This window comes from Salvelinus sp. IW2-2015, linkage group LG16, assembly GCF_002910315.2.
Source record: "Salvelinus sp. IW2-2015 linkage group LG16, ASM291031v2, whole genome shotgun sequence".
Lineage (NCBI taxonomy): Eukaryota > Metazoa > Chordata > Actinopteri > Salmoniformes > Salmonidae > Salvelinus > Salvelinus sp. IW2-2015.
In genome coordinates, this window is record NC_036856.1 from 25384028 (window position 1) to 25399946 (window position 15919).

Genomic DNA, 15919 nt, shown 5'->3' on the forward strand with positions numbered 1-15919 from the left:
CGGCAGCCACACAAACACACACACCCACGTGTGCGCACCTTCACAGCGGGATTGTGTTTGTTTTGGTCATACCACACATTTATGAAACTCTCCACTGACAGTGGTCAATAGCTCAAGCATAGCTCTGTCACTTCCTAAACAGGTGGTCTGGAACACACATCAGATGAAAGTAGAAGCATCTATATGCATATGTAGAATGTGCTTGGGAACATAGGTGTGTACAGTAGGCTACTATACATGTGAGCTCCATGACTATGATGTAGAGGATGGAGCGTGTGAATGAAACCGTACTTGCAATAGTCACTCTGAATAGAAGTGAGTGTGTTTGTGTGTCAGTATGGTATACTGTACATATACGAGTGTGACATTCTACCTTCTATGGCGTCCAGGAGACCAGGTGTTGTTATTTTGAATCCCTTTGGGCTATGTTTCACAGCAGCAGCACAACCCCACCCTCAATAAGGGCCCTTTAAACACACTGCAGTATAACACATACATGAGCTCACACAAGACACACACATGCATACACACATATGTATACACAGTCAGGCACAAGGGATAATATTCTCTTCAGAGGCTGTTATTTTCCATGTGAAAAAATGCATTAACTATACAACATTGATGAAATATGAATGGGGAATATTAAAAAATATTAAAACTAATTGACAAAAGGTCAATGACTACTGTCAATGGTCATTGTCACCAATGCCGTCAATTACAGAATAGAACAGAGTACGTAATTTCTGCTATCACTGTTCAATAACTATGTACTTAGTACATCCATTGTAATGTACTTTAATATAACTTTAATATCTTGTGAAAATATATATTTTCTGCAGCCCTGACACTAACCTGATCTCAAATGCAAAAGTGAATATCCTCACATACACTGACAGTAAATTGATATCAACAGATTTTTCTAAGCGTTTTTCTAATATCCACAATTCGAAGGATCTCTTGATTGCTGATAGGCTGTAAGTAGCATTTCAATATAAAACAAAGGAAACAACAGCGCCTCCAGGACATTCCACTAATAATGTCAACAAGAAAAGAGAAAGTACAGCCTTACCTTCAAGTCTTTGTCCAAAGGTATTGTCCCAGTCTAGTAGTTCCAGTTTGCTGTTAAGATTAAATGTCTGTGAGAATAGACAGAAGCGTATTTTCCCAGCAGAGTAGCTTTTTTGGTCGGGCAGTGAGTGCGGGCACTGTGAGCAGGTCGAGGTCTACTTGAGTGGTTCCTCCAGTGTGGCCTGCTGTCCCATCTGTCCCAGCATCTGACCGCTCACTGTGTCTGGCTATATTTGGCCCCGGGCTCAGATTTCACAGCCAGAATGCTGGTGAGAGAGAGAAGAAGAGAGAGTGAGAGAGAGAGAGAGAGAGAGAGAGAGAGAGGTGTGGGGTATTTGAGAAAATGACAGGGGTGCAATGTTTTCTACTGATGACAATAAATACATGAAAAGTGTGTGTACTCTGCTACCTACAGAATACATGCATCTGTCAGTACCATCCCACTGGGCACAGGTGTCAATTCAATGTCTATTCCACATTGGTTCAATGTAATTTAATTGAAATGACTTGGATACAATGTTGATTCAACCAGTATGTGCCCAGTGGGATAAATATGGTGGAGGAGGAAGTTCAGGCTCTCTCAGTCACATGCTGCATTAGGAACTGATGCTGATCTTGGGTCAAAGCTTGACATCACCCTTCTCTCTGAACTGTAACTCTGCTCTACTGTGGCCAGTTCACTCCTCGACCCGGGTTCTGCCTCTGAGTCTCTGAACAAGCTGTTATTAGTATACTAGACTCTTCAGTGTTATTAGTATACTAGACTCTTCAGTGTTATTAGTATACTAGACTCTTTAGTGTTATTAGTATACTAGACTCTTCAGTGTTATTAGTAGAGACTCTTCAGTGTTAGTATACTAGACTCTTCAGTGTTATTAGTATAGACTCTTCATCTATAGTATAGACTCTTCAGTGTTATATTATTAGCCTCTTCAGTTTATTATTATAGACTCTTCAGAGTTATAAGTATAGACTCTTCAGTTTATTAGTATAGACTCTTCAGTGTTATAAGTATAGACTCTTCAGTGTTATTAGTATAGACTCTTCAGTGTTATTATTATAGCCTCTCATGTGTATTAATAGACTCTCAGTGTTATTATATAGCCCTTCAGTTTATTATTATAGACTCTTCAGAGTTAAAGTATAGACTCTTCATGTTATTAGTATAGACTCTTCAGTGTATAAGTAAACTCTTCAGTGTTATTAGTATAGACTCTTCAGTTATTATTATACCTCTTCAGTGTTATTAGTATAGACTCTTCAGTGTTATTATTATAGCCTCTTCAGTTGATTATATAAGACTCTTCAGTGTTATTAGTATAGACCCTTCAGTTTATTAGTAGACTCTCCGTGATGAGCGTTTTTTTGCACAATGGAGGTTGGGGACCAGGGTAACTGTTCATTGCCTTCTCTGAGCCCCATCCTCTCCAGTTGCCTTGAAATACTCTCTGGCCTCTCTCTGCAGGCTGTGTCTCAATGATGCCTCGGAATTGTATACCTGAGTGACTGGTAATAACCCAGTTCTCTGCTTGAGCTCGATTTATCCACTTCGCTTGGAAAAGTTGATGGCTGACGCATTTCATGGTTGGTTAAAAGGGCACAGACACATTCTGACTCTGCAGCCTCACTTGGTCTATTTGTGGGCGATATCGCAGACGGTTGATCCTAACAGCGCAGAGCTATTCCGGTTCTCCAACTATCTACTGGACAGTTAAGTGCTAGTGACAGGGCAGGGAGAATGCCCATTGGACTGCTCTCTCAAACCATCAACCCCCCTCACACACACACACACACACACACACACACACACACACACACACACACACACACACACACACACACACACACACACACACACACACACACACACACACCACACACACACCACACACACACACCCACACACACACACACACACACACACACACACACACACTGCAAGCAATGACCCCAACAACACTTTACCATTGACTATCCTTCAGCACTGACCCTTCATTCACTGCCCCAGAACCAACCCCCCACTCATCTTTCCAAAGCCCCATGCACTCACACTATCCAACTCATATATGGAAATAGCTTAAGTGTGCCTTGTTGAGGATATCATTTAAAAATAACTGCATTAATTGGTGGTGACTTCGAATAGCCTCGCTCATGGTCTGGCAAGAATAGAAACTGAGCTTTTCAAATCTGATCATCCTTTCAGCTAGAGTTGACAGACCTTACATCCTGTCAGTTAACGCTTATTGCCATTTATCACTTATTTCAGATTTCTTCTTATTGTTATATATATATATTTTTTTACCTCACCCATGAAATGATTCACTTCTAGACCAGGGGAGGAAAAAACATACAACCTTCCGAACCTTGCGAGCCCATTCAATCGGGCCCCCGTAGGTTTGAGTAAAACTATTTTATATTTTGAGTTAAAAAACACTAATGGCCACTTTTCAACTTCTTAAACTAGATAGAAAGTATGTTGAAGTTATAATTGACCTACACGTTTTAAATAACTGCCCCTTTTCTGGCCCTCAAATTGCTTTTTACAAACAAATTGGTCTGTGCGGCCCTGCGCTCAATTTTTTTTATCCCAATGTGGCACTCAAGCCAAAAGTATTTGCCACCCCTGTACTAAACTCTAGGTGGGTTGGTGTCCCAATCATCCAAGAGGCCACAATCCCCATCCACAAAATGGCCAGACATTTATGAGATACAGTAAGCTCCAAAGTTTTGGAACGGTGACACATTTTTTGTTGTTTTGTCTCTGTACTCCAGAACTTTGGGTTTTGAAATTATGCGATGGCTATGATGTTAAATTGCAGACTGTTAGCTTTAATTTTAGGGTATTTTCATCCATATCAGGTGAACCGTTTTAGAGATTGTCCTCTATCTGTCTCTATGTAGCAGCCTGATCAGTGAGCCAGATATGGAGAAGCGATCTTTGCACTGCAGCAGCACAGTAGTTCAGTTTGTCCTTTCGGGGTCCCCGTTGCGTCAATTTCATTGGCTATTCAGACTTGAACATGATTGCGTAAGACTTTATTCAGTGGCGCTGGCCGTGGCGAATATGAAGCTAGCTAGTTAGATCACACTAACAGTATCCTGCAAAGAAGTAAACATAAGCGTATTGTTTATTTCTAGTTTCAAAGTAACAGTAACATAGTTGGTCCTCAGACATCCCAGCACAGTAAGATACCATAACTGGCTATTTATTTTTACCTCGCAGTTGTTAGCAAGTTGACTAGCTAGTTAGTAGCTATTGACAAGTGAACTTTTACAACCCATTTTTTATTTTTGATAAATCTAGCGTCAACTAACTAGCTAACATTTTTATAATTATTACAATGTTGCCTCTTTGCACTAACGTTAGATAGTATAGCATGCAAGCTATCTAGCTAGCGAACTGATAAAGGTGTCTTGTATTTTTATTTAGCTTCAGATAGGACAGAGGTGTATTCATTATGATAACTAACCCATTTCATTTGTGCTAATTGCGCATATGCGAAAGTGTTTGGTGAACGAGATTACCTGTGGTCTATTCATTAGTCGGTTTTGCAACGGAAACAGTTTACTCCAAACGAAAAACATTTTGCAACGAAAACGAGAGTTTCTATTGAACAACTGCAGCTAGGTCCATCACCGTTTTGTTCCGTTTGTTACCGTTTTGGTTCCTATAGTAAACGTTAAACGTTTGCAACAGACGAAACGTTTTGTTACGGAAACACGAATAATGAATACACAACAGGTAATCTTTTTCACCAAACACTTCCGCATATGCACAATTAGCACAGATAAAATGGGTTAGTTATCATAATATTTGCAATTAGTCTGGGTACAAGGTTATTGGATAGGTGTCACTGCCTGCCTGGTCTGGGCTATTATAGATTATTTAGATTATTCCCAAACTCACTCAGCCACTGTCAATTTAGCTACTTCTTCACTGACAAGTATAGCAAAACTGACTGCCACTTATTCCCTTGTTAATGCTTCTGTGTTCTATTTTCAGCCCACAAAAATGCCTGCATTTCGTCAAGTGGGGGAGAAGCAGCTCCCCAACCCTGTTCTGTGTATGGCATGGTCTCCAAAGAGGGATCTTATTGCCCTCGCTAACACTGCTGGCGAGGTAGGGAAAGAAACACACCCCCATATGTTTCATACCCAGATTAATGCCAGATCACATTTGCTTATATTGGGAGTAATTTCATTCATCTCTGTGTCAATCGATGTTTGTGTTGTAGCTGCTACTGCATCGCCTTGCCAATTTCCAGCGTGTTTGGAGCTTGCCACCCAATGAGAATACGGGAAAGGAGATCACTGCGCTTGCTTGGAGACCTGATGGCAAAAGTAAGAGATGGCAAGAGATGGACCTGATTATCTTAAATTACTAATCACATTGGAAGCATTGCATAGTTACGTTACTTTACCATTGTTACAACAATAAACCTTCGTACACTGAACACAACATATTTACTACAGCACAGTGTGTCAGCCTCTGCATTTGTTTCACTGCCTATCTAATGTATGTCCTCTGTGCTGTGTTCAGTCCTGGCCTTTAGCCTTGGGGACACTAAACTGGTGGTGCTGTGTGATGCAGAGAAGGCAGAGATTCTTCACTTGTTTCCATTGGAGAACCCTGTGTCCTGCATGCACTGGATGGAGGTGCTAGAGGAGAGCAGGTCTGTAGAGGGGATGTGTGGCTACACTAGACTTCTATTTGAGGGTGTGTGAACTGCATAGTCAAATATAAACCTCTGTCTTTCAGTGTCCTCAACTCATTCTACACCTCTGAAGATGAGTCAAACCTTTTTCTTCCCAAGTTGCCAACTCTTCCCAAGAGGTAAACATGTCTGTATAAGGTCACCGACAACACATCAGCCATTTGACATTTATTCAAGTAAAATACATTTAGGAAAACTCTTGGTTCTTGTGTTAAAGAGTACAGCATTTTGCTTGTTTTGTGCCATCTGCCCCCCCCCCCCCACCTAAAGGAAAGTTTTGTTTATTCTTAGCTACAGTACTACATCAAAGATATTCAGGTATGTTTATATATCTTCAGCAACAATGATTCATTTAAATGATATTTCAGACAATCTGTCTGCATTAGAATACATGTTTCTTCATAACCAACCCTCTGTCTCGTAGTGAGGAGAAGTCAGACGAGATCCTGAACCTGTTAGGAGAAGTGAGGTGTGTGCTGAAGGTTTCACATGCTTTATTATTGAACATTTTGTTAACGCACAATCTCATGTACACATACAAATAGTTCCACATCGTRAATTGTCTGCAGACTAAACATCCTGGTTCTTGGTGGAGGTTCCGGCTTTGTGGAGCTGTATGCCTATGGGATGTATAAGATTGCCACTTTACCGGGGGTAAGATTTCACTCACACACTTATGCACTGGTTCAGTCACCCACTCTCTGCAGTGACTATGATGTAACCAGCAGATTATTTTCGTCAGGTTCCTGGGACGTGTAGCAGCCTGTGTCTGTCCAGTGACCTGAAGTCCCTGTCTATCATCACAGAGATCAGGTCAGCTGACAATGACCCAGAGATCTGCTACATCCAGGTAATCCGTTATGCCCACATTTAAGTGAAATGAAGCATGTTTCTTACCCATCTTGACTGTCATCTTCTATATTCTTCGCTTATTTGAGGTCTTTCACTGTGTATGTTTGTTTTCTCATCCAGCTCGACACAGGGCTGCTGTCCGACTGTCTCCCTGAGGTCACCAGGATGGCACGCAAGTTCACCCATATCTCCACTCTACTGCAGGTCAGTGCCCTCCTTATGTAACTAATATGACTAGAAGTCTCCTCATAGTTCATATTTCCATGGTGATATTTGAGGGCATTCATCAGACTAGTCTGGCCATTGGTCTTTCTCTCTCCAACTTATTCTGTCTCTCTGTATCGTTCCTTCAGTACCTGCGTCTCTCTCTCACCTGTATGTGTGAGGCTTGGGAGGATATCCTCATGCAGATGGACCTTCGGCTCACTAAGTTCGTACAGGTCAGTGGTCACTGTTTAGGGCCCGGTTTCCCAAAAGCATCTTAAGGCTTAGTTCATCGTTAGAATCTTTGTAGGAGCATCGTTAGAATCTTTGTAGGAGCATCGTTAGAATCTCCGAGCCGTTCCCCAATACCATCGTTACTAAAGTTGCACTTGAAAAGGTATGCACTAAAAGACATACAGCATAGGCTATAGCCCTATATACAGTTGAAGTTTACATACACCTTAGCCAAATACATTTAAACTGTTTTTCACAATTCCTGACATTTAATCCCAGTAGAAATTCCCTGTCTTAGGTCAGTTAGGATCACCACTTTATTTTAAGAATGTGAAATGTCAGAATATATAGCTTGAGTAGTGATTTATTTCAGCTTTTATTTCTTTCATCACATTCCCAGTGGGTCAGAAGTTTACATACACTCAATTAGTATTTGGTAGCTATGCCTTTAAATGTTTAACTTGGGTCAAACGTTTTGGGGAGCCTTCCACAAGCCTCCCACAATAAGTTGGGTGAATTTTGACCCATTCCTCCTGACAGACTGGTGTAACTGAGTCAGGTTTGTAGGCCTCCTTGCTCACACACGCTTTTTCAGTTCTGCCCACAAATGTTCTATAAGATTGAGATCAGTACTTTGTGATGGCCACTCTAATACCTTGACTTTGTTGTCCTTAAGCCATTTTGCCATAACTTTGGAAGTATGCTTGGGGTCATTGTCCATTTTGTAAGACCCATTTGCGATCAAGCTTTAACTTCCTGACTGATGTCTTGAGATGTTGCTTCAATATATCCACATCATTTTCCTACCTCATGATGCCATCTATTTTGTGAAGTGCAACAGTCCCTCCTGCAGCAAAGCACCCCACAAACATGATGCTGCCACCCTGTGCTTCACGGTTGGGATGGTGTTCTTTGGCTTGCAAGCCTCCCCCTTTTCCCTCAAAATGTAATGATGGTCATTATGGCCAAACAGTTCCATTTTTGTTACATTTCTCCAAAAAGTACCCCCTTTGTCCCCATGTGCAGTTGCAAACGTAGTCTGGCTTTTTTATGGTGGTTTTGGAGCAGTGGTTTCTTCCTTGCTGAGCGGCCTTTCAGGTTATGTCGATATAGGACTCGTTTTACTGTGGATATAGATACTTTTGTACCTGTTTTCCTCCAGCATCTTCACAAGGTCCTTTGCTGTTGTTCTGGGATTGATTTGCACTTTTCGCAACAATGTACATTCATCTCTAGGAGACAGAATGTGTCTCCTTCCTAAAAGGCATGACGGCTACGTGGTCCCATGGTGTTTATACTTGCATACTATTGTTTGTACAGATGAACGTGGTACCTTCAGGCGTTTGGAAATTGCTCCCAAGGATGAACCAGACTTGTGGAGGTCTTGGCTGATTTCTTTCAAATGATGTCAATTAGCCTATCAGAGGCTTCTAAAGCCATGACATCATTTTCTGGAATTTTCCAAGCTGTTTAAAGGCACAGTCAACTTAGTGTATGTAAACTTCTGATCCACTGGGATTGTGATACAGTGAGTTATAAGTGAAATAATCTGTCTGTAAACAATTGTTGGAAAATTACTTGTGTCATGCACGAAGTAGATGTCCTAACTGACTTGCCAAAACTATAGTTTGTTAACAAGAAATTTGTGGAGTGGTTGAAAAACTAGTTTTAATGACTCCAACCTAAGTGTATGTAAACTTTTGACTTCAACTGTATGTCAATGATCTAGAAATACATTTCATTCAATCGTTCTATTTTGCTAATTGTAAGCTACTGTCTGTCATTTTTGCCTCAATATATTTCATGATGTGTAACGTGTGCCTTGATGTGTCAAAGATTTATTGCATTATTATTATTATAGGGTAAACATTAGAATAAGCCTCCTCAATATTTGTAGCCATAGGTCATAATATCTCATAGGGGCTGAACCATCATCAGTATTGTGCAATAATTTTAATGTTAAGGAAATATTTGAAAGGAAAACGCTGATCCCAGAGCAGCGCTGCCTTTCTTTAGATCATATCAGTATCGACACATGCCTCAACGATGCACTTAGCGAAGGTTCTCTCTGCGTGGTCTTTCGGGAAACGCATTACATCTTGGGCCGTTGTAGGAAAGATGCATCATGTAAAACACTCGTAAGCCTAAGTTCTATCAGGAAACCGGGCCCCGTTCAGTCTGCCTCCAGCCCGTTTTCCAATAATGACATAACACCTAAAAGACACGATCTGAACCAATTCCTATTTTTAGGAGAAGAACACCAGCACACAAGTCCAGGATGAGTTTCTGGAGCTTCTACTATGGGGACAGTCAAGGTGAGAACCGTTACCATGATCCAATGACCCTTGTACGCTACCACGTCCTCCACAACATGCTTTCTAATAAGTAATAGTGCATGTAGTTGTGAGCACTAATGCAAAAACATGTTCAACATGCCTTTCATTTGAGATGTAGTACTTCAAAGTGTCCTGTAGGTGGCACTACAGGACATAAACCTCATCTGATATGGAAAATACTGATTTAGAGATGTTAAACGTTTTTCAAATTTAACTGAATTCTCTATTTTTGACCAGCCCTGAACTACAGGCTCTCCTCATGAATCAGCTGACCGTCAAGGTGAGCTGAATAATAAAGTTGTTCAAAGATTGAGTATGATTGTGTGTGGTCATTTTGTAGCTTTGTAAGACTGATGTAATTTGTTTGTGTTTCATAGGGGCTGAAGAAGCTGGGCCAGTCTATAGAAACCTCTTACTCCAGCATTCAGAAGCTGGTGATCAGCCACCTGCAGAGGTAGCAACTCAACTTGCATGAATAATTATCTCTTCACTTATTGTGACCCATAATGCCCTTTTTCAGGACCATACAATGCAAATGTCAAGAAACTGCATCATGATTGGTATCACAATCTTTGGTACCAATCCTCATCCCTTCTTTTCCTCTCCTTTCTCCAGTGGTTCAGAGGCTCTGTTGTACCACCTCAGTGAGGTGAAGGGGATGTCTCTATGGAAACAGAAGTTCCAGCCACTAGGCCTGGACTCAGCAGCTATAGAAGGTACAGTGCTTAGATCCTGCATAAACCATGACTGATATCTTTACTGATAAATACAAGATTAAAGTGGATGTAATTGTGCAATTAATTTGTCTGTGATGAGATCAGGGCTGACACTCATTAGTAATTTGCATGACTAGAACATTTGTTCAAAATGAGTTTTCTAAGCTGCTTGCAGGATTTTATCAAATTAAAGTTATGTGAATATTTCTGTTTTGTTATAGATGCCATTACAGCTGTGGGTTCATTCACTTTGAAAGCCAACGAACTTCTACAGTGAGTTTTCATGCTTATTGATATGCTATTAGATTAGTAATGTGTTATTAAAATAACAAAATACTAATCACTAATTTTAAATGGAGTTAACTTCAACCCTGGTGCTTGTTTAACCTCTCCCCCTCATCTCATTCCTCACTGTCTCTCTTACTCAGAGTGATTGACAAGAGCATGAAGAACTTCAAAGCCTTTTTCCGGTGGCTGTATGTAGGTAAGACCTCACCTTTTTTGGGAGCTTGAGGTATATACCACCTTTTTAGTGACTGATGGAACATTTTTGTATATTTAAAATATCATTGATTATTAAATGCAAGTGTTTTAATACATATTTATTTCCCTGCAGCTATGCTAAGAATGTCAGAGGAACACGTCCCTCCAGAACTCAATAAGGTGAGATTCAGGTTGTGAATGTGAGACAGAGGAAGAGTTGATCGAAGTAGTGTGATAAACGGTTCAATGTGTATTATTTTCTCATCCATTGGTATGTCAATCTATCCCATTGACCTCAGATGACCCAGAAGGACATTGCCTTTGTGGCGGACTTCCTGTCTGAGCACTTCAGTGAGGTAAGATATATGTTGGATAAATATAATAGCACTTAATTCCACAGCTTTTCACAAACTAGCCAATTACATGCCCTCTCCTCTGCTCGGACAGAACGAAGAGCTGTTTGACCGGAAAGGGAAGTACTTTAATGTGGAGCGGGTCGGTCAGGTGAGGGACAAGCGTAGTCTGTCTGTGTGTATATTTTAGTATGTGTGTGTGATCGGTGTACAATGACACACTTTGTCCTTTTTTTTTTTTTTTGCAGTACCTGAAGGATGAGGATGAGGATCTAGTGTCTCCGCCCAACACCAAGGGGAACCAATGGCTGAAGTTTCTGCAGGAGAGCACACACTTAAAAGGTGAACTATAACCTTTATCTCAGAAGAGACAACTATGCAGGAAGTGCCTAGTTAAATAAAGGTCAAATATATATTTTTGTTAAATATAGTGTATGGTTATCCATCATGTTTTAATTAGATGGTGGAAGATTGGTTTGCCATTGTATTTCTCTATTGTTGTGACTGACATACTGAACTGACATTGTACCTAATTGATTGGTTTATCCAGAGAGCCCGCTCCTTTTCCCTTCATACTCTCAGAAGTCCCTACACTTTGTGAAGAGGATGATGGAGGGGGTGATTGAGTTGTGTCTACAGAAACCTGCTGTAAGTCTAAAACGCATACACAGTGAAACCCAATTTCATTTGCCTTTAGTACTGAAGTGTACACTACTTAATTTGGTCCCTGGCATAAGAAGTACATTGCCAAAGTTTTTCTTACAAATAAGAAAGTAATTTGGCCCACACTACCGTGTGAAATTTGGCTCAGAATCTGCTGAGTCATGCAGTCATAAGCCTTCTGCCAGGAGTTCCAGGCAGATATAAATCTGACTAACTCTCCGCAATAGAGTTTTCATATTGCATTCTATCCCTCTCTCCCACCTCTGTCTCCCACACTTTTAGTTACCTTGTCCATCACTTCTCTATCCTCCTTCCCAACTTTTATTTAGTTTTCCGCTGGTAATAGGATTTCACTGCAGTAACAAGCTACACATCGCCACCACAGGAGGTTGGTGGCACCTTAATTGGGGAGGAGCTGCTCGTGGTAATGACTGAAGCAGAATAAGTGCAATGGTACCAGTTGAAGTCGGAAGTTTACATACACCTTAGCCAAATACATTTAAACTCAGTTTTTCACAATTCCTGACATCCTGTCTTAGGTCAGTTAGGATCACCACTTTATTTTAATAATGTGAAATGTCAGAATAATAGTAGAGAGAATGATTTATTTCAGCTTTAATTTCTTTCATAACATTCCCATTGGGTCAGAAGTTTACATACACTAAATTAGTATTTGGTAGCATTGCCTTTAAATTGTTTAACTTGGGTCAAATGTTTAGGGTAAGCCTTCCACAACCTTCCCACAATAAGTTGGGTGAATTTTGGCCCATTCCTCATGACAGGGCTGGTGTAACTGAGTCAGGTTTGTAGGCCTCCTTGCTCGCACACGCTTTTTCAGTTCTGCCCACACATTTTTTATAGGATTGAGGTCAGGGCTTTGTGATGGCCACTCCAATTCCTTTACTTTGTTGTCCTTAAGCCATTTTGCCATAACTTTGGAAGTATGCTTGGGGTCATTGTCCATTTGTAAGACCCATTTGCGACCAAGCTTTAACTTCCTGACTGATGTCTTGATGTTGCTTCAATATATCCACCAAATTTTCCTTCCTCATGATGCCATTTATGTGCACCAGTCCCTCCTGCAGCAAAGCACCCCCACAACATGATGCTGCCACCCCCATGCTTCACGGTTGGGATGGTGTCTCCCCCTTTTTCCTCCAAACATAATGGTCATTATGGCCAAACAGTTCTATTTTTGTTTCATCAGACCTGAGGACATTTCTCCAAAAAGTACGATCTTTGTCCCCATGTGCAGTTGCAAACCGTAGTCTGGCTTTTTTATGGCGGTTTTGGAGCAGTGGTTTCTTCCTTGCTGTGCGGCCTTTCAGGTTATGTCGATATAGGACTAATTTTTACTGTGGATATAGATACTTTTGTACCTGTTTCCTCCAGCATCTTCACAAGGTCCTTTGCTGTTGTTCTGGGATTGATTTGCACTTTTCGCAACAATGTACATTCATCTCTAGGAGACAGAACGCGTCTCCTTCCTGAGCGGTATGACGGCTGCGTGGTCCCATGGTGTTTATACTTGCATACTATTGTTTGTACAGATGAACGTGGTACCTTCAGGCGTTTGGAAATTGCTCCCAAGGATGAACCAGACTTGTGGAGGTCTTGGCTGATTTCTTTCAAATGATGTCAATTAGCCTATCAGAGGCTTCTAAAGCCATGACATCATTTTCTGGAATTTTCCAAGCTGTTTAAAGGCACAGTCAACTTAGTGTATGTAAACTTCTGATCCACTGGGATTGTGATACAGTGAGTTATACGTGAAATAATCTGTAAACAATTGTTGGAAAAATGACTTGTGTCATGCACAAAGTAGATGTCCTAACTCACTTGCCAAAACTATAGTTTGTTAACAAGAAATTTGTGAAGTGGTTGAAAAACGAGTTTATGTATGTAATCTTCCGACTTCAACAACTGTACATTAAACTCATAGTTTCCAGGTGTTTGATGCCGTTCCATTTGCTCTGTTCCGGCCATTATTATGATCCGTCCTCCCCTCAGCGGCCTCCTGTGATCGCCACATACCCAAGGAACACTGTTTGCATGTTGCAGGTTCATGAAACATTTATCTTTCTAATTCAATGATTTTTCCATGACTTGAGAGATGAATCCAAACGAAGGCATATGAATTTGAGTCGAGTCGTGACATGACACTAGTTGTGGTGATACTGATTTGTTCTCTGTTTGTAGGAGGTCATTGGAAAGTCTGTGAAACAGGCTGTTTGTCTGCCCCTCTACACTGTGCCAGAGAGGTAAGGACATATTCATCTACTCTTCACAATACCACAAATTGTTAAATAGTTATGTTTATTTGTTTCATTTTATTGTTTGTCTTTGCAGCTCAGAAAACACTCCAAGGCTTTTTGAACTTCCATCATTGTAAGTAGCAAAAAAACACAAACACTCTGTTCATAATGGTAATGTAGATAATGTATATTACCAAGGTTGTTATTATGTTAACATTGATGTACATTTTTTATTGATGACCAGGTACAATGATAAGAAGACCAATATGCACTATGGAGTGTTCTGCATGCCAGAGATTTCACCCTGCAAGCTTTATCTACTGCGGAAGTTTACTGACCCATTCAGGTACAATACAACACTGCGCCCTATTTTAATCTGGTTCAATCCAGATTTGCTCTGTCGTTGATCCCCAAATAGCCCAATGTTTATGACTGAGCATGTGCTTTTTTTGTTTGTCTGATTGTTTATATTTTTATGTCTGTCACAGGCCTGTTCCCAATGGTCTCATGGCGATAGATCTGAGTAATGTTCTCAGTCACAGTATTGATGATGATGCTGTGGGGGCCAGGTGAGTGCCTCTTGTCTTCCTCTCTTTCCTAGAATCCACTCAATTACCTCAACCTCTACTATACAGGCAAATGATGGGCTCATGCATTGCGTATTACTTTGCTCTTATGATGATCTGCAATGGATTCCCTGTGCGTTTCTATTAGTGATAATAATTGTTATAGAACCATGTTTTTTTGTTGCATGTCTGTTTCAGTTCTGACTGTGTGTACAGTTGCCAGGATGCTCGTTTCTATGATGACGAGACATTGACAGTGGTGCTGCGAGCATCAGAAGAGGAGAACAGGGGGCGTGTCCTTGCCCAGCTCTCTCTTGGCTCTGCCCTCAGCTGTGAGGAGGAGTTCAACTGGGACCCCAGTCTTAGGTGCGTGTGATTGAAACACCTGTCTCCCCAACATGCAAACCTAGTCCTATATTCCTAAACCCAAATAGTGATCTACTCGTAACTGTAACCTACAACTCAACCTCAAACCCTCAATTATGATCTACCCGATTACAAACTGTAACTCAAGACTTGTACCTCCAGTGCAAGTAAACATCAACTATAACCCTAACCTGTAATTCACCTGTTCTAAGCTAGAGATTTACTGTAGGTATTTGCTATGTCTACTTTAGTTATCTCCACTGTAGTAGTCACCATGGGTCACCTGTAGTATCTGTATTCTCAGGTTGGACCAGCAGAGCGGCGCCATCCCTGTCAAAGGGCTGGTGCTAGAGAACCAGTGGCGAGACTTGGAGAACATGAAGGCCCAGTTTGTGGCTGTGAATGGGATCCGGAAAGTGGCCTGTGTGGTAAGATAATGGGAAGGGGATTCCCTTACAAAGGTTTTATCTGGCTTCACTAAGCAGCTATGCACCTCAATGACCATGTACTGAACACCAAAACAGTTTGGTTTAACAGTGGTTGAGAAATGGTTCAGAATCTCTGTCTGAGGTCCCTCTGTCTTTTCTCCCTCTCAGCTGAGCTCCAACCTGCGGCACGTCCGTGTGTATGAGATGGACGTGGAAGATGAGGAGGATGAAGAGCGGCCTGAGTCGCAGAACGCCAGCTCTGACCAGGACGGCCTGGAGGAGACACCGGCCATCCAGGGGGAGGCGGAGGGAAGGGAGACTGAGGGAGGCGGACAAAGGGCTAAGGAGCAACTAGAGTCTGGGGAAGCACTGGAGCTCTCATAGCAACACCTTGGCCATGTTCAGTTACCAAATGTTCTTGAACGTTGCAGATAGAAATTCCATGAATTGAGCTGATATGATTCCTTATTCTACATGTGAGGCATGTTTCTTCTACATAGGCTATTTCTATTTGAACGTTCTAAAACGTAGCGTCCTGCTGAACGCGCACCTTATCTAGCCCAGAATAACAATTTAACACCCCCCCCCCCCRCCTCCCACCCTGTACTTTTGCAGTAATCATAATTAATGCCACCATTGCAAAGCCGACGTCCCCCTCCCAGCACTTTTATCCCTGATAA

At 41.4% G+C, this 15919-nt stretch overlaps 2 protein-coding genes across 8 annotated transcripts in view; one reads left to right on the plus strand and one right to left on the minus strand.

Moving 5' to 3' along the window:
- The window catches only part of palld (palladin, cytoskeletal associated protein), a 251122-nt gene extending 249842 nt beyond the window's left edge, over positions 1-1280 (minus strand). Inside the window, 2 exon segments of the mRNA XM_070447630.1 lie at positions 374-478; positions 1070-1280. The gene's annotated coding sequence lies outside the window, so the exon portion shown is untranslated.
- Positions 1281-4073: 2793 nt separating this feature from the next.
- Positions 4074-15829, plus strand: anapc4 (anaphase promoting complex subunit 4). 7 transcript variants are annotated; one of them, XM_070447627.1, is made up of 29 exons: positions 4100-4252; positions 5072-5188; positions 5304-5409; positions 5609-5741; positions 5828-5902; positions 6054-6101; positions 6208-6252; positions 6353-6437; positions 6526-6633; positions 6756-6839; positions 6989-7075; positions 9324-9388; positions 9647-9689; positions 9787-9863; positions 10025-10125; positions 10347-10398; positions 10554-10609; positions 10742-10788; positions 10908-10964; positions 11056-11112; positions 11210-11303; positions 11512-11609; positions 13824-13885; positions 13974-14012; positions 14124-14225; positions 14368-14448; positions 14644-14811; positions 15116-15239; positions 15408-15829. In XM_070447627.1, exons 2-29 carry the CDS (start codon positions 5081-5083, stop codon positions 15621-15623), a joined length of 2418 nt encoding a protein of 805 aa, XP_070303728.1. In that variant the 5' UTR covers positions 4100-4252; positions 5072-5080; the 3' UTR covers positions 15624-15829. The 7 variants fall into 7 exon arrangements, with proteins under 7 accessions (XP_070303729.1, XP_070303728.1, XP_070303727.1 ...); XM_070447626.1 differs by lacking the exon at positions 4100-4252 and adding an exon at positions 4708-4810 and having other exon boundaries at positions 14662-14811; XM_024004679.2 differs by lacking the exon at positions 4100-4252 and adding an exon at positions 4709-4810.
- The last annotated feature ends 90 nt before the right edge of the window (positions 15830-15919 follow it).